Source organism: Cygnus olor, chromosome 11 (genome assembly GCF_009769625.2).
Source record: "Cygnus olor isolate bCygOlo1 chromosome 11, bCygOlo1.pri.v2, whole genome shotgun sequence".
NCBI classification, from domain to species: Eukaryota; Metazoa; Chordata; class Aves; order Anseriformes; family Anatidae; genus Cygnus; species Cygnus olor.
Genome location: NC_049179.1, coordinates 4,042,638 through 4,064,080, shown reverse-complemented (window position 1 = coordinate 4,064,080; position 21,443 = coordinate 4,042,638). Strand labels below are relative to the sequence as shown.

Genomic DNA, 21,443 nt, shown 5'->3' with positions numbered 1-21,443 from the left:
CTTAGTGAGTTAGATATCAACTACGTGTAAGGCTTACCAAGTTGAAGCGTGTTGGAAACTTTTCAAAACTGCATGTAGGGTGAAATGGGATGGTAAATACTGTATTTCTGCACAAATTCATTAACTTTCTAGGGAAGGTCACAGGACTCCTTCCCCAACATTATGTTTTGTGTAAAACATACCGTATAGAAGGAAACACAAAGCAGGCTATGCAACACTGGGGGCTGACTGAAGGGTTTAATTGCTTTGAACAGTGGCACCTCACTCCATTCTGAAAGCAACATTTACTAGACTGGGATTCTGAGGAATTCCCCTGAAATATTCTTTATGGTATAGCTGGGATTTTAAATTCTGCATAGCTGGATCCAGGGGGAAGGCAGTGTCAAACACTAAACATGCTAATATGATATGCATGTGTCAGCACTTTTTAGTTTTAATATAAGGGAGCAGTATTGGGTGTGTTTTAGGGGTGGGGATAAGAATTTAACCAAGAAGCAAACGATTGTAAGTGCTTGTGCAAAAGAATCCTCATATAAGTTCATATAGAAGAGAACCTCCATTCATGGACTTGGACTGTGGATGTTTTGAGGTGGGGACTTTGTTTGCTTTACATACACAGCAGCCAGCAGAACATAACTTTTGACTTGACTAGAACACACTTCTCCATCACCCGAAATATGCACAGCAAAGTGCAAGTATCTGTACCTAAGAGGAGACAGGCAAAACGTCCAAGAAGCCATGCCATTGCTGCTCTACACCTCAGCAGAGTTGTCTACGAGATGAGCCAGGCCAGAGCTGACTACAATAAAATCTACAAAGCATTCAGAAACACATTTCTTGAGCATCACTTACGCAAAGGAGAACATGTATCCCACAGAGTCTTGTGTCAGATGACTGGGACCTAGTAAGTGACTAGCTTCTAAAAGTATGTAGGATCTTAGGTAAGATGCTGTGCCAGGACAAAAACAGGTTTTCTAGTTACCTAGTGGAAATATGAGCAGGCTGAATTCTCTTTCACAGTAAGTGCAAATGTTGATTTCTGCTGCTGAACATTTTGTCAGGGAAAAAAGACCAGTGGGTTAGGAGTCATTGTTACCTTTATCCACAGTTGTGAGCAGTTCATTTTCCATAGTACTGTTTGGACCTTCTCTTTCTTGGGTGCAAATACAAGCAGTAAATTCACTGGTCAGTAGTGTAGGTCTTGGTATTTGAACATTTTCAGGATCTGGAAAAGACAGAGTGCATCAGTTCACTTCCAATAGTTCCATCAAGGGACAGTAACTATTTCTGCATTTAATATCATTCTGTATCTCCTTATCAAATGCTGGAACCATCCACTGATCTCATGATAGCCTGCAACTTCATATTCAGGTTTTCTGAAAGATAGCATGAAAAGAAAACCAGTACAAAATCAATGTACAACAGAAACCTATGCCTAGAAACGTAGGTTATATCTTAACTTCATCAAGGAATCACTTCACAAGGTTTTGCTCAATACGGAATTAATTTCTGGTCTAAGATGAACCTGCAATTTGTTTTTTAGGGGTGAAAGTGGATTGAGAGAATATTCTGAAGTTAAAACTGTGACAATAAAGATCCCTCAGAAGAATTCCTAAAATGATGGAAGACCATGTTGTGCAGAAGAGCACATGATGCCACCCTCTCTATTCTTTATGGAGACCAGCACTCAGGAATAAAAAGCGTTACACAAAATGTATTTAAGAAATTAAGTTGCAGCATATATACTGGGCACATAATTGCATAAGGAATGCAAACCAACTCTGCATGCTTTCATGAAACTCTCTTGAGAGTTACACCTTTATAAAACTTACAAGATAAAGTTGCTATTGGACATCATTTAATAACAGTTCTAGCTATAAAACTGTTAAATGCAAATGCATGCATACACACATTTATCTCTTCTTTAAATAAACAAAATAAGTCTTACTGCTTTCAAGTTGCCTTCTCAAACAGACCTGCCTTCTTCTGACATTCTTGTTTCATACAGGGCTTTACAAGCCAGATTTACCCAAAATGCTAGGAGCAAAAAACATAATAAAAAACAACATAATAAAGTACCATTCATGTTTTGAAAAAAATGTAAGACTGTGAACTGTACCAGCCCAAAATTGGTATATTGGCAACTTTCCAATTAGCATGCTCACATAAAGAGGTTAAACTGGGGAAGGTACTAAATCATTATATGGACAATGAAATCCAAATACCATGAGATTTGGCTTTCATGACCCAGAGTGTTTTGGTTTTCAAAGCTTATTTTAATAATTATTTTATGGCTTGTTACAAGCAGAAATCCTCCCTCACTTACAGGGACTTAAAAGGTTTTACCTGCCTGCCAAAAGAGCATGGCCAGACAGGGTGGAAGAGTGCTAAGAACAGGAACAGATCCCAAGGCTTCACAGAATATTTCAACTTTCATTGCCTGCTTAGTTTTGTTGTTGTTGTTGCTGTCACTGTTGTTGTTTTCACTTTTTTTAAACAAGTATATGCACACACAGACTCCATTTATTTGTCTGCTAGTAAACTGCTTGTGATTACACTGAGAATCATTAAGTATTCATTACCACAGGAAGAACCTAGTGAAAGCCCACCTGTCAAGAAGTTAGCTTGATTTTATTTTCTTATTAAATTATGCTTTGCCGTCCTCGCCATGCTTGTGAGCCTTAGGTGTACTTCCTGGCTAGTACTGTATTTTCATTGTTGTCTCTTTTTTGTTGAGCCCAGGACAAAAATATGAACATGATCTTTTAGAAGTAAGATGTTTAAAACCTGACACACTATTTCCTGCTGCCTACAGAATCTCTTCCAACCTGCAATTAACGAACTAAACATTATCCCCTTCTTTCTAGATGTAGAGCTCCCCAGACTTTTTTTTAAGGTTTCACTTTACATTTTAACTTAGAATTAAGACAATGTATTTTAGAAGTACAGTAAATCATCTACTGTAGCTACATTCTGTGGGGTGTAAGGACAGAGTTATGGCCTCAGGTGTAACAGTTCTCCTGGCTGCAGAGTGTATACTACGAACTGTTGAAAACTCCAGACCTGATTTAGCAAATCGTTTCTGCACGTACTTAACTTTCTTTACTCTCTGAGCAATTCCTCGTAGATTTGAACTTGTGTGTGCCCTTAAATACACTGCAGGGTCAGGACAATGGTATACAGCACTTTGTAGTGTTGTAGCCCTCAATATTTTCTAACTCGTGTCAATCTATGTATCATGTGTTTTCAAAGTAATATGTATACACGATGTTATTCAGAAATGACAGTACATTCACAGACATGGAAATGAATCAAAATATACCTGAGTTGTTAAATGCAGATGCCATATACTTCTACTGTGTGTGTCAGAGTTAAGAAAAACAAAATACAGCAAATAAAGAAATTAGTTACCTTTTAAACTGCAATATAAAATGTGAAAAAGGAGATTTTATTTCCTTTCTCCTATTTACTTAAAAAAAAAAAAGAGATTTCCTGTGGTAACAGCATTTATACTGTGTACTCTTTTGTATTCTTTCTGTGTCTTTTGTATGTCTGTGCTCTATTCCCTGTACATTCAGGTAAATAATATAGAGTTGCCATTTTTTCAACCTTGTCACTGCAGCTCCATTTGATATACATGGATTTGTAAAATCCTTTTTTAAATGTACCATCTGCATGGATCCAACAAAACATTCTTCCTGTCCCTGCAGCTTTTTGTTACAGTTTTTAATCATGTATATAGTTATATGTTATTAAAAAAGTAAAAGGATATTTTCTATGAAGTTTTTTCCATTAAAAAGGTTTAGAGAAAGACTTTAGACTGTGAGACTCCTTTATTGTTGACAGAGCTATAAAAATATTAAAAAAAATATTTTCTTAGCAAAAGATCTGCTCTCACAGTAGCTTTATTTTCATTTGCAGAAATGAATGAAGTAAAAGGCCAATTACATTTTCTGGAATATTATTGCAGCTGTATGAAAAACACTTGTGAATTGCAGATCTAGGTCATAGCCAGAGTTCATCCTCACCCTCGTGGTCGTAAAGTTTAGCTATTGGGGAAGGTCTGAAATCACCAGAACCAGTGGGACACACTTGCAAACTGCTGCATCACAGCTTGAGTTTTGGATAATGTTTAAAAAAAAATTACCATGTCTTTTCTTCCTCCAGTACACGAGTCACAGAGATGATTAAATTAACACTCAGATCTTTTTATGTTAATTTCAAAACGCTGAAACAGGGGAAAAGAACAGACCAAATGCTAATTTGACAGCCAGTAAAATTCACACGGCCAGGTACTACACAACTCCCCCTCTAGCAATCCCTTAATTCCAGGGTTACTTTCACTGCTAGGAACAGAATTCCTCTTTTGAAGTGGTGCCTACTTAGATAAAGTAACTACTCAGTTAATAGCTCCGAGCTACTTCATTGTATGGCAAGCATTGGTTATACCTCAGTGTCACAGAATAATGCTGTTGGTTTAATCAACACTCTACAGGCAATCACTGAAGATAAAGTAACTTGACTAAAACAGATTGGACAGCAGAGAACAAAAATTAACAATAGGAGTGAAATTGCATTCTCAAAAAGGAGTACTATTCCAGAAAGTCTGGGTTGTCAGGAATATATTAAGCAAAATTTCTCTTCTACTTGCCATAACTAGCGGCATGCACAACACTGTCATGGGACTGCGAGTGGACAATGAGCACTTTCCATATCCCCTACCTTCTGTCTCTCTGACCTAGTTGCAAGCCATCTCACCACCCCACGCAGTTACAGAAGCACATGCAATGGAATACTTTTCTAAAAGAAAACTGAAGGAAGAAAGGTTGTTCTGGAACCCACTGAAAACACAGTTTTGTCATCTTAGGAAGGAAGCAAAACTCACTCCATAGTGAATAAGTAACCCATGGACCCCCAACCAGTGAGAATAAATGTATCAACAAATGTGTATACAGGTGTAGTAAAGTGAGAGTTCAGAAATAATTGTGCACTGCTTCTGGAAAAAGGCTATGAACAAAGGCAAACAGAATTTTAGTTTTGTGGCCTTCAGACAAAGTGATGGATACGGATACTACTTGAATAGCACTAACATATTTATTTGTTCCCATTTACAAAGAGCACTCCTCCTCCTGGAAAAAACAAAACAAAACAAAAAAAAACAGAACAACACTGAATTCAGGACACCAACATAGCTCTCCACATGGTTACACCACAAGCTCTGGAGAGCTGCATTTACAACCACGTTTCATTTGTATCCATATACTTCCATTTACTGCATGCGAAGTCTATCAACACAGGAAGTGGTTTTTCTTGTAACATCTTTATACCACAAAGACTGACACTCACAGTGCTGTACAACTAGAGCGCTCTGTAGCAGGAAGCAGGAAAAGCCTCTGTAGCTATTAGATGCCATAAGCATTGCCAACCAATTCAGACAGACTTCTATGAGCACATCACGCTATAGCTGCATAAAATGCATCTTTTTTCCTTTTCCTTGTTAAACGTAGTTTATTAACTCTCTCTGTATCTTCACTGTATCTTCTTTGTCCACTGACAGCACACAGGTACCAAAGAACTGTGTGTGGCTCTGCCAGAAAGCTTGGAGAATTCTGAAGCAAAGCAGGGGACTGCAGCGTTTTTGAAGTTGGGCCATTTGGAAGAATGAGCTAGGGTGATGTGAGAGTAGTGGTACTATTTGATGGGACTAAGGTGCAACTAGAATATGCTACTACTAGGTGTTGCAGTCCCACTTTCGTCTTCCAAACAGCACAATGTGGAGTGCTAGGATGCTGGTTTCCATAAGCACTTACCTGATTTTTTACAGAGGACCAGAACTGACACACTGGAATTCAAGGGTAACATAAGCAACGGATTATTACATCTGGCTACAGTGCAAGCTCAGCTGTTTTAGTGGTGAAGAGGAGGTCGAACCGTCTGTGCAGCCAGAGCTGCTCTGTCGGGGCACTGCTTAGCACCACATGCTTGGTTAGGTAAGACCGAGACCTAGAGGCTACACACACCTATGACTGAGAAGTTGCCCCAAAGAACATATTGTCAGGGAACAGAGGCACAAAGATGACTCGCCTCTTCGTACAGCTGGCTGAAGACACCAGAGCTGTTGCCTGGTGTCCCTAATCCCCTTAGTTTACTGTCAGAGGAACGGAAAAAGCGCATCCACATATTGCTGCTTCCTAAGAATGGTTAACTCTTAAGCAGTTCAGCCAGCTGAGTTTAAATCCTGAACCCTCATAAAAGCCAAGCTCTCCCCTGCCTCCAGCACAGGTACAACAGAGCCTGTTCGCACTGTAAAGACCCCAACTACCTTTTTCTGGTATCAACAAATTTAAAACCACTCAAGCCACTACTGACAAGGACTGCACCCATGAGCCACTGCTTCTGCACAGTGAGCATTTCCACAGTCTTATAGGATGAGTTCCATTAAACAGTAAGAGGCTGCCCCGCACTGCATACAGTACGTTTATTTACGACTGCACCTGCAGTTCCAGGAAGCGCTCCAGAGAACATTGTTTTGCCCAATTTCAGGTGACATTTATGAACATGTGATGGAGGACCCTTGCCATCAGATGTAATGCCCAGAAGTTTCCAACACACAGGAAGGCTGGGACATCTGTTGCGAGAACCTGGCTTAACATTAATTCTATTGACATTTAATCCCAGTATCTGTCATCCACTATTACAATTCCACGCTAGTTTTGAGGTGGTTTTATTTGCCTGGTGTCTCTTGGTGAGACCTGCTAAACAAACCTGGATTGTGCAACCACCACAGCAATCCACTGTAAGAAAAGCTCAAGTTGCAGAGGTTGCCAAGGAGGCTGCGCACACAGCGTGCTGAAGTAACCCAAAAGGGTGCTTGTGAAATGTTTGTGCTGCTGGCAGGCAGCACATTGCCAGGACAGATCACACATCATGCATTTGCACATCAAATGAAGCTGCACTGGTCTGAGAGCATGGGAAAGGCCTGTCTTGAACGGCATGTGTCCTACTTCCTAAACATGTATATTTTACATTTTACACTTGGTTATTGTTCAGATTGAAAGTACCGCAAGTTCCCCAAAGCTTGTCGTCTTGCCTTTGAAGTGGAACTGTTTGGATAATGTTTCCTTTGGCAATTTATCTATGTAAGAAAGCAAGAACTTAGCTACATTGGCCTCTCAACAATCCATGGCTAGCTTTTGTCAGAGAACTCAGGCACATACACACACGCAATTCGATCATTTTTAGCGACCTTATTTAGCCACTCTCTTTCTCCTTATGATGAGGTTGGTGTAACTTCTACAAATATTAACTTGTTTCATTTGGGGTTTTTCCCCGCTCTTTGTATGCATGGCTGAGTTCCTACTTCCTACAGCAGTGAGACATTTGTATGCAGCTCACTGTCACTGCCAAACAAAAATCAAATGTTTGCACTGCCTCCCCTGGCAAAAGGGCTCCAGCTCTCAGTCCACTGGTTTTCTCAGACTCTCCTGGGACCACAAGACGGGACATAGAGCAGGATCTCTTCTGCTGTATTTCTGCTCTTTGCTCTCTTTCTGCTGTTTCCTGCTTTCTATTGGTCCAAAACCTCTCCCAGTCTTTGGCACCTGACATACAATCCCAAAGCACAGACTGTGCCTGGCAAGAGAAGCCTCCTTCAAGTTTTTAATTCAGAACTTCACAAGTACTTAGGTTTCTGGGACTTTGAATGGAAAGGTACTCCTCGCCCTCACAAAGAAACTGCAGAATAGGAATGATTGCTAAAGCATTCCCCTTGCATCTTGATAGACACAACTCGCAGCTTCTTCATTCACAGTGTAAGGATGGCTCTCACAAGGGGCTGGACAGTGGGATGCCCTATTCTCAGGCTGTACTGCTGTGGGGACTAACCAGACAGCCTTTATTCAAATCAAGCATTCGAAAAAGTCCATGAAAGTCACCAAATACTCTTTGGCCTTATTATTCCAGTGTCACATGCATATTCTCTTTTAAAGACAACCTGGCTGTTAAACTCAGGAGAAGAACACCTTGTCTGCAAAGAACCACACATTTCTAGAGCTACCAACCCATGGCTGCTGAGCAGCCCAAAGCTCCTGAGCCGTATGCTAAGATGCCGTAGGATGCCACACTGCAGCAGGCCTGCCTCTTCACAGGGGCCTGCAAACATCCAGTGCAGGGGAGGGGGTAAGTCTGGTGAGGCTGCTGAGAGCACTATGTCCCTTCTGTCCTGGCATCAAACCTAGCTGGGGCAATGGACTCTGCTCTGAGAATCCATCCCAGGTTTCTCCACAGTGTGTACGCACACCTGAGGCCACAGGGAGCCACTGCTAGAGAGCTCCTGGCGGCTGATAAATTGGCCAACTCTGTGACCCCATCAACATAGACAGAACTACCTGCTCCCATAAATGAAACTGCAGCAGAACCCTCTGCAGTCCCTGCTCTGTCTTTGCCGCAGTCCTGGCTCTCTACAAGTCTTACAGCATTTGCCTTCCAAGGACAAACACCATTTGCCAAATATTTATGGGAAAAAATGCCAAGGAAATGCCACTGGTAAAATGGACTTTTAAAGGAGTTTCCTTGGGGAACGCTGTACATTTGACCCTCTCCACAACTGTCATTAGATTCCTTTTTGTGAACCTCTCTGATACCACCATTTCAGATTGCTCTGCTGGGAAAATGACAGTAGACTCCAGCTGCCCCAATGCCTTTCATAAAGGCCCAGAAATATGCTCCCATCTCCTGCATCTGTAGCAGTTTTATAGCCAAGGCTCTGGGCCAAATGTTTTAAGTTAATTTCATATTCCAATAGACATAAAAACACGATAAAATCACCACAAATACTGCTTCTCAACCTGATTTCTCCCCCACAGTGATCTGCAAATGTATTATAGAAGGGCTGGAGCACAGATTTGCTAAAATACAGAGTTGCTGGATGATTTCTGTTTTAAAAACACAAAGAACATTCTGAGCTCTTTCTCAGGGTTTTGGAGTAAAGACTTTTAACTGTGTTCTTAGGTAGAACAGCAACAAATGGCTTGATGATTTGTTTTTACAATGTCCACTCTAGGAAGACTAATTACCAGCTAGCCTTCTAGCATACAGTTTCAAACATTTGGGGCCCCCCATTCTTTCTCATGCAAAATTCATACTGCGGACTGCAGAATCTGCTTGGGTAGGGGCACTTTGCTGTAAGTTTCTAAAAGTTTAAGATTATGGGCCAAGAGATTTCATGGTGCTTCTAGAACTTTGAAAACCCAAGTAGGAAAAAAACATGCTTTGCTCTGTATTGTTATTAGCCTTTTTTTGGAGGAGCAATTTAAGTCACCACACCAAGGTCACTCCAAATGCTGTTCTCAGCATTTTCTACACAAAGCTCAGAAGACAGAAGGTAGATTTCATGCTTTAGTTGTGAAAGTTGTGCTCAGCAGCAAGAACCACGTTGCACAGAGCAGTACAGCATGTTGAACCACCAGCCTGACAAAGGAGAATAAACTGATGGGATTCTTCCAATTTGTCTTCTTTTTATACAGGGCAATCAATTTTTCTTCCTCATTATTCTCCCTAGCTGACTTTTTTTTTCTTAATTTTTACTGCTCTTGGAGTAAATGGTGCCTCTTCAGAGGTTCTAACTGTGTAAAGCATTGGATGTTTAACTTTACTGTGCATATAGTCTCTGCTAGTATTTTCCACCTCTGCCATTAAACACTGGGCAAGCTGAGCAGCAGCTCCTCATCACACTGTGCTCCTGGGTAATTTTGACTGCAGAGCCCAAGGCAGCAAACAGAACTGACCTTCAGGACTCGGTCACAGTGGGCAGTGCTCAGTAAATCAGAATTAGTCTCGCCTGCAAAAAACTATGTTAAAGAACTGGAAATGACCAGTACAACATACCTTTTACAGCAAGTGATTCTGTAATCTGTTTTTATCAGGAAAGTAAGCAGCAGCAAAGGTACTATATGGCCAGAACTCATTGTTCAAACATGTTTTTATAACCTTTAAATTATTAAATAAATAACCACAAAGACATCCTAGGTTTCCATCCATAATTTAGAATTTCCCTGCTGAAGGTTACTAAAGCTCTGGAAGACATGCTTGCTTACTTTAGCTTGAGTCACAATCCATCTCCCATTACCGTCATGGGCTAATTAGTAGCTGCAGGTATTCCTGAGCAGAGAGAACAACTGATAAACCAGGATAAATTACGGAAGGGGAAAGGAAGCAGGAATGGGTGGCTTAAATAGGCTTTCACCTCCTCTTTTCCCCCCAGTCCTTGGCATACCTCGTGTGGCCTCGTGCCTAGATTCTGGTCATGCACTTGGTTATGCCTCCTGCGTGGCTCTTCTACAACCTGCTGTGAGTGTCTTTTAAGACATCTTAACGTTAGAAATCTAGATGGAAAGGCTCCTCTATGTATAACAAATCAAGCTACATAAACCTCACATAATATTCAAAACTTCCAGAATCCAGACAGAATCGAAATCCACAGATTTGGTTCAGCTGCTCATTTAGGTCAGGGATGCTCACAGAATTCAGATCTGGAAAGAAACTTGTCCTCTCTTCATAGAAGTACAGATATGGACACTCCTTATGAAACATATTTACAGTACAAATAGGTTTTGGATGGTAACAAACCAACGTTACAAGGAGTGAGAATTAGAGTTGCAAGGTAAGCATTCATTTTTGACAGTTCTAATAAAATTAAGTTGTTTCAGCTGCAGTGGCCTGCAGGGACAACAATATTTGTTTTCTTTTGCATCATCTTTGTCAATGTTCTGTGCACATCATGGCAAAAAAAAAAAAAAAAGGGGTTAATTGATCACCTGATTATTTATACACAGTCAATCAAAACCATGGCCCCACTGTCCTCTACAAACATTGTGGACTTAGCCTGGGCCTTGAAGGTTTTGCAAGTAAAATGAAAAGACAGGAAAAAAAAGAAAATTATTATTATTGCCATTTTGCAGACAAGGATCTCCCTGAGAAAAACTAATGCAGCAACTCATCCCAAGATTACAGAGGAAAATCCGCCTCAAAGGCTGGAACCAAACAAAGATCTCCTGACTCCCGGCTCAGTTGTCCTCCTTTCCTGAGCCATGTTTCTTGCATATAAACACTGTAACCATACTACTATAAAGAAAACAAATAATACATGCAAACGCATACACTGAGGACTGATAAGACTTTTACAAGAAGAATTCTGTTTGCCTAAAAATCTGCAGGAGAAGAATTGAAAAATTTTTCACTTCTGACATGCTTGAGCTGGAGAAAGCACTTGAAATTCTTAGGAACTAATGATCTTTTAAGACCTTAAGTATGGGGTCTGATTTTTCTTGTTACAAATAGCCACACCAGCCATTCATTTATACACATTTATACTCAGTGCAGGATCTCTCAGCTAATAAATAATACCGTCAACTTTCACCAGGGCTTGACTGCAGACAAATGAGCTTTCTCAGTGCTTGTATCAGTTTACTGCAGTTTTGGTGTATTGTTTCCCATTTCTCCACAGCCATGTGGCAAGTTCAATACTTAGATACGATGGTAAGTTATTTATTTATTTATACACACACACACACACATGCTCAGGCTGCATTTTCTTCCTTTGGATGCACGCAGTTCAATCCCTTGCCTTCCCCTTCTCTCCCCATTTCTGCATTTGCTCACCACTACAAGGAGGTGAGTTTGCAGAGGACATAAGTGTTGCTTTGTCCCTGCTGAGCTCACTGGGAACTGACAACGTTCAGCACCTCTGAAAACCTAGGGCATTATGGCATTTGCAAGGCTTTAGCTCAGGGAAGCAATTAAGCATTAGGTATCAATTTGTGTCTGGCTATGCTTGACAACAATTTGCCCCTCTAGAAACCTTTGAAAAGTTGAGTCTAGAGAGGGACCATTGGGTGAGATCTCTAAGAGAGGTCCAGCCAGCACAAGTGGTGGCATTCAGGACAGAGCTCTAGGCTGAGATGAATTTTCTCTATATCTAGCCTGCTGACCCTTTTGACCAGCTCTCTAGAGACGCAATGGAAGATTGGGCCCATAGATCAGATGCCAATACCTCTGGCACAGACATTTCAACTTAGGGTGTGATTCATCTTGCCCAGGTTCCTAATTTAAGAATCTTACTAGAAAACTACATCCTTATCTAGATCAACAGAAATTTTATTCAATGTTTCACTTTTTAATCTCAAAACTATTGATGATTTGGTATCAAAGTTACGTAACTATGTATGCAACTTGCTGGGTTACCCTGCTGAAACCTGAATTAGAACCTCTTACTAATTTTGTTGTGGAGTTCAGGGGATTCACAACATCAGGGTGGCAATATACAACTGCACTGTAACACAGGCACAACAGGGCTTTGACAATGTCAAAACTATTTAAAAAATTAGGAAAGCATGAAGTAAAAGAAAGCTGTAATTTTAGAAAAAAAAATGTATATAGAGAAAACAAACTTACGTAGTCACAACCAAAGTCCTTTCGAGTTATGCTGTTCTTCCCTGCTCTTTTATCACTAATCTCAGTACTGGTTTTGCTGCCTAATACTGAACAATACTGCATATAGTCACACCAGCTGCTTGATCTTGCAATTAGTTCCTGGTATTTTCTTTTTGTAGTACAGTTGTTATCCTAGAAGGTAGCAGGCACAACAGACAATTCAGCTGCCTTCACAACTACAATAATGTATCTGAGCCAGCGCAAATAAGTGATGCAAGGCAAGCTGTGCTTTTCCTAAGGGTGGGAAGCATCCCCCAGCCAGGCTTGCAACTTGTTTCTTCACAAGGAGAACAATTTGCAAGGTCAGTCTTGAACCTTTACTCCCCATGAGGTGGCCACAGTCTGCCCAGCAGAGCTAAGGGAACAGAAAGTGAGTCTCTGGTCTTTGTTCATATAACAAGTACAAGAACTAGCACATATAGTGATACATAACACTAATTAATTGCAGCTTCACTTGCAAGGATTGAAAGATTCTCCTAAATAATCTGAAAAGGTACACAACTAGTACTGAACTCATGTGACTTTATTTGGAAGTTCGAATTAAATGCTGGCATATCAATGTATAAGTCAGGTACCATTTCCAAGTGCATGAGCCTCAATTATTTTCTTGTTGTTTCTACAAGAGTTGCTGATGAGTCCCATGCAAACCTATCATCCAGAAACTGGCTTAACTAGAAGAAAAACACACTCCCTAAACAGATTATAACTTCCATAATTTTTGCTCTTTAAAGTATTATGGAAATAGAGAACACTAGAATAGATGTAGTGCAACAAAAGATTTGACAGGATTAGTATTGTAGCAATTCTTCAGAGTAGTTATTGATAAGGTTTATTTGTATGACCATCACCGTGTGACCACCTAGTATCTACATTTGCTGCTCTGATTTATATAAATAGCGTTTTTTGATTACAACTCTCTTCTTTGAACAGCCAAACTATGTCTTTGTCGGCCACCAAGAGGATTTAGACTTTCTGCAGTTTTTCAAAATAGTGTGGATTTTAAGGATAGATTACGCAAACAAAAGTCAATCCATATTTAAAATATATAACTAGGCATAAGCAGAAAAGAAGTTAGAAAACATTAAGAAATAGTTTGAACTTTTCCAAAAAGTTGAGTATCGCTGAACTCTCATCAAGGCTTAATGTCCAAATACATATCTTTTCCTGTTAATTCCCATTTCATTCACGTTTTGAATCTGTTTCATAGTTCAGCACACCAAGTAACTTTTTCTTGTCATGCCTGTCTCAGTCCAGCTGACTCTGGTTAGAAATCTGTTCTTCTGGCAGCACAACCCACTCTCCACACCAAAGAACGGCGATAAGCTACCAGACTTCTTAATGACCAGGCCAATGTTGTTTCTGATCCTTTCACACATCACTTGCTCATGGCACAAAGTACTGTAATACCAGCCTTTTGCAATGAAATCAAAGTTCTTTCCAAACAATGCAAAGAACCTCACAAACTTCATAATCTTTTGCCCTTTATGTGTACACACAAATATAAACAAATTCCAAACCAGAATACATCACTGTACATACAAGTAGACATGAGAATACACACAACAGATGCTAGCTGTTTTTCACTACTGGAAGCTTCTCAAACTACATGGTCTGAAACAGTCTGCAGGGAGACTTTCACACCACCAGCAAAGCACAGCGGCTGCAAGATTTTCTAGCATCACACAAAGCAGACAAACAGCATCTGCAGTGTTATGACGGGCCATGCTTGGGGCAACTTGCACTGGACAGGACAGAAATTCTGCAGCTACTATAAACAATAAGTTTTCTTGTACAGTGTAACATGTCCTACTTAAATTTCAATCACAATGTGTATTTTGCCCATTTCATTCCATAGAATATATAGGAATTATGAACCAAAGGTCAACCCCTCTAATAGGTGTTATCTATTGTCCCAAAGATGTGTTCCCTTAAAAGTAAGGACATAATATTAAAGAAAACATGTGACATGGGTAAATAACAAATAAAAAACATGAGGAGGGGGGAAGGCAGGAGAAAAGACAAGAAATGATATGAATTCAATTTTTTTGAGCAGGGCAGAACAAATGTTTGACTGAAAAGCTTCAGGTCTAGCTGGGAGAAGGCCAAGACTAATTTAACCTTTGGTCAAATGGTTGGGAGTTAGCTAGTTTCCTTTTTCCTCTTACATCACTCCCAGAGATTTCGACAAAAATAATATGGTCCCGATTACATGACATTACAGGCTCTCAAAATGCACTTGGGAGGATAGTGTTGAAACCCCGTGGAGACAAATTAATCCCAGCAAAGCAACAGCTGTAAAATTGCTATAAACAGGGAAAACAACTACAATGTTTGCATCATGTACTTATATGATTTTAATAACTTATTACGGGGATTAGACTATCAGATTTAACAGGTCTGCCACCCCTGTATCATCATTAAAATATCAGCTGTCAGGCTGTGTGTAGTTGCTATTAAGAAATTTAACCACTCAGTGCATACTTTAAAAAAATAAAGCAGACCCGTGTATGATTTATCTTGCTTTCAGGAAACACACGCAGTCAGAGAATACGTGACCTGCAGGGTTTCTTTCCAGTGCTGGAACGGATCACCACTGCTGTCACCGTGTACCTCGCGCAGCCCCTGTGCCTGATCAGGTGTCAGGCACCTGCTCGGCCTGCCTGCCCTGCTGCCTGCGAGCGCCCTGCGCCCTGGTACCGTTTCCAAGAACGGCAGCGAGGAGCCCCCTGGGGGCCTCTCGCAGAAAGCTTCCTCAGCCTTTGCACTTCTATAACCAGAAAAATTCCATAGTCGGAGAAAACACATCCCTCCTGCCCCCTCTATACACCTATCTCATCCCACCCCTACCAACACTGCCACGCTGTTCTCCTGTTAAGACCCCGCTCTGGCTGTAGCCCGCTCAGGAAAAGGATGAGCTGCCCCGGCGACAGGTTCCAGCTGCCCTGAGCTCCCCGGTGCCCGACCCGCACAGCCCTCGCGGGTTTCGGAGCTCCCACCGCACCAGGCCTTCTCCAGCCGGGGCTGAGCCTCCCCTGAGGCCGTGCCCGCCCTGACGGAAGCGGCCTTCCAGCTGCTGATCAGCAACGCTACGGTCCCCACCCGCACGTCCTGTGCTGCAGAGCCCTGTGCCAGGTGCCCCCCCACAGGCTGGCCAGGCACTCCTCTCAGGAGGGCCGCCTGGGCGAGGAGCAGCGCTACCAGGCCGCCCCGGCTCCCTGCCGGCCCCTGCCACAGCCCGCAGCCCGGCCGGCGCCTGCCTGGCAGCCGCGCACAGGGCGAGCAGGCGGCGGGGCGAGGCGAGGCGTGTGGGGACGGCGGGGGGATTCTCGAACCTTCGGGGCCCTTCTGGAACCTTCGCGGCCGCGCACTGCCGCCGCTCTCTCGGGAAGGCGCCCCAAGGGCCCCTGGCTCTGGGCCTCAGCGCTCCAGCGGAAGGCGGACATGAAATCACCCTGCGGGGCTGTGGGCGATAAAGCAGCAAAAACTAACCCCCCGCACACATCCCCACCCCTGTCGGAAGCTCTGCGGTAAGCGAGAACTGCAGAGACCTCCGCAAGCACCACGAGGGCTGAGGGAGATGACTCTTCCCCAAACTGAGAAAAAAAAACGCTCATATGGAGGAGTATTTTTAGGTGCTTTGTGTTGCTGCCTTGAGAACAGGAGCTGCTTGGGTTTTAGTTTGCCTTACTTGGTTTGTGTTTCATTTCTGCTTTCCAGCTTGGAAAAATAAAGATAGATGCTCGTGGTAACTGTGAAATATGATGACAATACATTCATTTTTAAGAACTTTTTATATATAGTAAACTTAATTTTACCAGATTAAATTCAACTTGCAATGCTTCATTTAATAGATTGTAGCTAATAACATCACCACAATTATATAACAAATAGTCTATATACACAAATATTGCTGTTAAATTGAACATTTATAGTAACTTATAACTTCCGGATAAACACTTTTTCACTTAAATTCAGGTGAGACAAGATTTGACTGGATATGCTGTTACGTTCCTGTATGTTTATACCCATTTTCTGTGTATACTTAATGAAAATGCAGGGATTTTAGGAATACATTACAGGAACCATACCTTCCTAGACTCTGTATCACTACATTGTATTAAAAAATCCATAGGGGGTTATTTTTTTTTCTTACAGAAATTTTTACATAATGTGCAAACATGGGAACAAGAAATTCATACAACCAAGGAAAGTGTGCACATTATATTGAAAACTCAACACTACCCACAACCTCAAAAACTGCCAGCACACATGCCTCTGGCTGTGCAGCCTATCTGATGCCTGCCACGGTGTGCCAGAGCCTGGTGTTTTCCCCCGATGGCTCAGGCATGGTTCCTGTAACCCTAATTTTTCAACAGGCTCTGCTGTGTCAGCATGAGGAAAGATGGAGAGTGCTTCTGGCCGTGTGTGCGCCCCGTGCTCAGTGAAGGAGGAGCGGCTTGCTGTGCGCTGCTGGGAGCTGCGGGCTGGCCGGCAGGGCCTTACCGTGTTTAGCAGGGTTGGAGAGAGCAGGCTGGAGCAGACACAGAGTTTGCAGGAGGTCAGATAAGCAATTACGTGTGTTCTTGTGGAGAGAGCATAGCTGTCACTTCTTGGGAGATGCAAAGTATGTCTCAAAGACAAGGGTCTCTACTGCTATGCAAGGTATGCTTTGATGTTATTCCTCTGAATGATCTTTCAAGATCTACTGAAATGGAAAGGCATCTCTGCATATGGTGGAAGAAACAATAAGAAGACCTGTCAAGTAACAGGGCCATACTAGAGCACTTTCATTGAAATTCAATTGTTCTGCATGTATGAATGTATTCCAAACCTAGGAAGAAAGAATGCTCTTGCTAGAATAGACCTAAATAGAATAGTATTACACTCTCCTTATTGTGCTGTGAGAAATACTATGGAATATGCATCACAGACTATATGTATGCCTTACAGAGTTATGCCATCTTTTCAGTGCTGCATTATGAGAACTGTAATCTTAAGCAGGCACAAGAGAAATGAGACAAGCTTATTTACATGTGGCTCATTGTGCAATAATTGCAGATCTTTGGCCTGAAATTGACCTAGTACCCTGTTACTGTGAAGGGGAAGATCTTGGCTATCCATCAGCATCTGAACAAAGAAGTACCATTTGATCAGCTTTGCTCTCAGATGGCGACTAAGAGATCGACCTGTTTTGGCACAAGGTAAGGCATGCAGGTTGGTAGCAAGGAGACTGCTAAATTAACCTGCAGCATAACAGGCAATCTACATGAATATCAACCCCCACTGACACTGCTCTGAAGAGTAAATGCTTTCAAAAGAGACACTAGAATATGCACACTGTCCTGCCAATTAGCATGCAAAAACAATTACATGAATAAAAATAGGTATTAATAACCAAAAGCATTTGTCAAAATGTCAGCACATGGATGAATACTGAATACCGTATAGGAAGGCCAGGGTGTGGCTGAGAGCTGAAGTCACAAAAACTGAAGAAAGGTATCCATGGAAAGTAGCAGCTTCCAGCTGCCATGAATTCAGCTCCGTGTGGAGTTGCCGTGCCATCCATCAGCTGGCGCATCTGGAAATCAGCAGGAGCTGGAAGCACTGCCTCGATAAAAGAAAGGTGTAGCAGTGATCTCTGATCTACTTGCATGCTTCACCTCTAACTTTGGAAGGAAATAACCCACTTTGTCACTCGACACCAAAATGGAGTACTGGCCACTCATAATATGCTTCTGATCCTGACAGTGTAACACATTGCTAAGCCAGATCCTCAGCCTGATGGAGTAGTTTTGGTTAAGTTGCATGTTAAAAATATTGGGACCAGGCTTTTCGAGTAATTGCGTGAAGAAACTCGTAGTGCTCTTTACAGGATAGCCTGGTAAGGGGAAACAAATCAACACAATCAATGTAGATGAGCATTGAGATTTGAGTTTGTGGCACTGTTCTATTTTTGCCTTACTAATGGTTACAATAAGGAAAGAAGTCTCTTCCTAGGACTAACTAGGCAAGGTCTGCTGGGTGAAGGAATGGGGAGATAGGTCAGGTTGCTCTCCTGAATGTCTGCAGTAAGAGCCCCATGTTATGACACTGTTTTTAATAGAAAATTCTAAAAATTGAAATCAACAGTTTATTAAAGTCCATATGCAGCCTCACTGCATAGAAATGCACATGCATGCATACATGCACGTTATTGAAAGATACATTTTTACTTAACCTCTGAATATATAGAGCTATGCTGGCAGGCAGACTTCTCAAATGTATTCCATTTCATGGTACACTTTTATGGTGGGAAGTTATTGACATCAGAAAGGAAGAATAATGGAACTGAGGTCACAGAGTTATTTACACTGGCGGGTGGATCCCAGAGCATTCCTGCATGATTCGCTTGTTTTGATGACCCTCTTTTTGGGATTCTGTCACACATTACATCTGATATTTGGATCTTGGGAAGTTGAAAGGGACAGTGAGAGATTTGTTTAATTACTGTTACCAGTGTGTTAACACAAGGTTAAAAAGCCTGTCCCTGTTCAAGCCAATGGCACAATTCCCAGTGACTTCAGGAAGTTTCCAGACTCCCTGCCCCAAAGCGCTAACAAGCCACAAAGAAGAAGGAGCCCTGTAGATACCAAGCTGAGCTGAGGCCCAAGGAACACCCAGAAAAATCTGATGAAATTACTGAGCTGGTGAAAGAGAAGAAATAGTAGTATGCCAATTGCTTTAAAATACAAGTGTTTTTTTGTTTGTCTGTTTTTGTTGTTTTGTTGTTGTTTTACATTTTGCTGTTGAAAGGGAAATTTGGGAATGATTGTCTTAGAGGCTTTTGCTTAGAGTTGGGAACTGACAATGCACTGCTACATGAGGCAATAAAAGAAATAGAACACAAAATGCCTCATTTAGTTCATAAGCAGAAATCTCATAAACTTCTCAGCCCGGAGCTGAGCCTTTCCTCTGTTTTTAGACCATTACTGTAAAGCTGCTAACCTTTACAGATACTGTATCACAATCTGGCCAGCAGGAATTAAAAACACAATCGACCACGATTGGAAAAAACAGACTAGTGACACATTAGCAACAGGGACGTCTAAGTAATAACATGGCTCTGATCCTAGTGCAGAAGCTAAAGGCTTCATTACATTTAATTACTTCCGGCTTTAAATCAAGGCCTGTTTCAAAATGAGGGTGGCTTCTATTAAACTAAATTACTTTCCCCTCAAGCTTGTATGGAAAAGTTCAGTACCAAGGGAAGACAGCTTCTATTAAAAGCAGTATGGTGAAGGTGCTGCTGCCAATCTAGAGATGGTATGTAACTGGGGGCAGCTCATAAATGAAGTTTTATATGGTATCTGTCTTTAAGTCTGTGCGGGAGAAACTCTTCTGTTTGGCTCAGTTCCTTTCTGCCTGCTTCATTCTGCTGCTCGTTGTGCCGCTCTGAGCTGTCGTATAACAACTTTTCCTAATGCAGGATTACACACAGGAGCACACCGATTCCTTTTGCTTTGGGCTTCCCCCCTCACAGGGTGGCTACAGGGAATGACTGTGAGATACTCAGCAACAAGACTTCCCAGAAACAGAGTGTACTCTGAGATGCGGGCAGGTTCGGATGACCGTGTGTTTGAGCATAGATTTCAAACATAAACACATTAAGTGATAGAAGAAACCCTCTCCCACAAAGGTCACAACACTTACATCCTGGACCTACCCAGATGACAGGCCCAATTAGTACTGGTTAAAAAAGCAGTAAGAAGCAAAACACCAGCAACAGCCCTCGATAAAATAATCTGCTGTGGGATAAACCAGATTCCTAGAGGACAAGCTCAAATGAAAATGAGGGATGGGTTACTCAAATCAAACCAAATACGAACTGAACAAGAATTTTACCCAAATCTTCTGACAGTTTTTTTTAATCCCTGTTGTGTTTCTGGCTCTCACTCATACTCAGCATCTGCTCTCTATCCTTGATCACTACCCGAATATTTGTTCCATGCACTTAATTTCATTTTACAGTCTGCATGGTTCATTTGTTCATTCTTTGATTTTCCTTCACATTTTCTCAGCTTTTCATCTCTTTCTGTTTTTTTTCCTTGTCTCCTGACTTTATTGTTTCTCTCTCTCCCTTTTTTTGCCCTAGCCTCTACAGCCCTGAATTTCCCTTCCCTATTTCCCTGTTGCCTTCCTGTCACCATTTGTTTTCTATCACCCTGCTTTTTTGCTGGCTGATGTTGGAAATATTTCAGGAATTTCTAATTCACAGTGCCATGAGAACTGTTATCTTTGCATTTTCACTAGTGAAAGTGCTCTCGCACGGTGAGGACGATGACGGAGCAAGCCTGGGACACAGCAGCTTTGGATGGACTCTTCCCTGAGCCCACTTTGCCTCCAGAGTGGTACGCTCCAGTGTGGAATGTGCGAGAGGAAGCTGGGTCCGTGGGGAGCGTGCGGGCTGGGGGCAGGGAATGTGCATTGAGAAACCTCAAATTCCACACAACAGAAACAGTACAGGAGGAACTGCAGTACAAGAGAGAAGCAGGATGAGGGACCAGCTGGATGAGGGTGGGGGGGAGAACTGGAAAAAAAAAAATACACCCACCAACACCACACCCTAGCTTTCAAGTTTTCCTTCCATGCAGGTGCAGATGAGCAGCAGTACCAGCCCCTGCTAATATTCACTTGCTCTGAGTTGTAATAATAAGAAAGCCTCAGATCTCAATCTATCCATTATTTCATTCCCTGAGCAGGGTTAGGGGTCACCTTTAAAATAACAACTGCAAATGAAAGGCAATTACATGGAATAAAAAATGATCAGTGATGGAAAGAGCCAGTCAATGCATGGACTGCTGGTGACATGTCATTGTAGTGTGACAGTATGCCAAGCCAAAGTCACCACAGAGATAAATAAATGGATGAGTGACTGTATTCCAGTATCTAGAGATGTCTCAGGAAAGGAACATCAA

At 41.8% G+C, this 21,443-nt stretch overlaps 1 protein-coding gene and 1 long non-coding RNA gene across 9 annotated transcripts in view; one reads left to right on the top strand and one right to left on the bottom strand.

Annotated features, from left to right (window-relative positions):
- Window positions 1-3,769, top strand: part of ALDH1A2 (aldehyde dehydrogenase 1 family member A2) — a 56,222-nt gene extending 52,453 nt beyond the window's left edge. The window contains exon 13 of the mRNA XM_040569607.1: window positions 1,544-3,769. Coding sequence (XP_040425541.1) covers window positions 1,544-1,616 — 73 coding nt within the window. The 3' untranslated portion in view covers window positions 1,617-3,769. The remainder of the gene's footprint in view (window positions 1-1,543) is intronic.
- Window positions 1-21,443, bottom strand: part of LOC121075882 — a 128,228-nt gene that overhangs the window by 51,921 nt on the left and 54,864 nt on the right. For all 8 annotated transcript variants that reach the window (XR_005823208.1, XR_005823209.1, XR_005823211.1 and 5 more), the window contains exon 5: window positions 983-1,225. This is a non-coding gene — a long non-coding RNA (uncharacterized LOC121075882). The remainder of the gene's footprint in view (window positions 1-982; window positions 1,226-21,443) is intronic.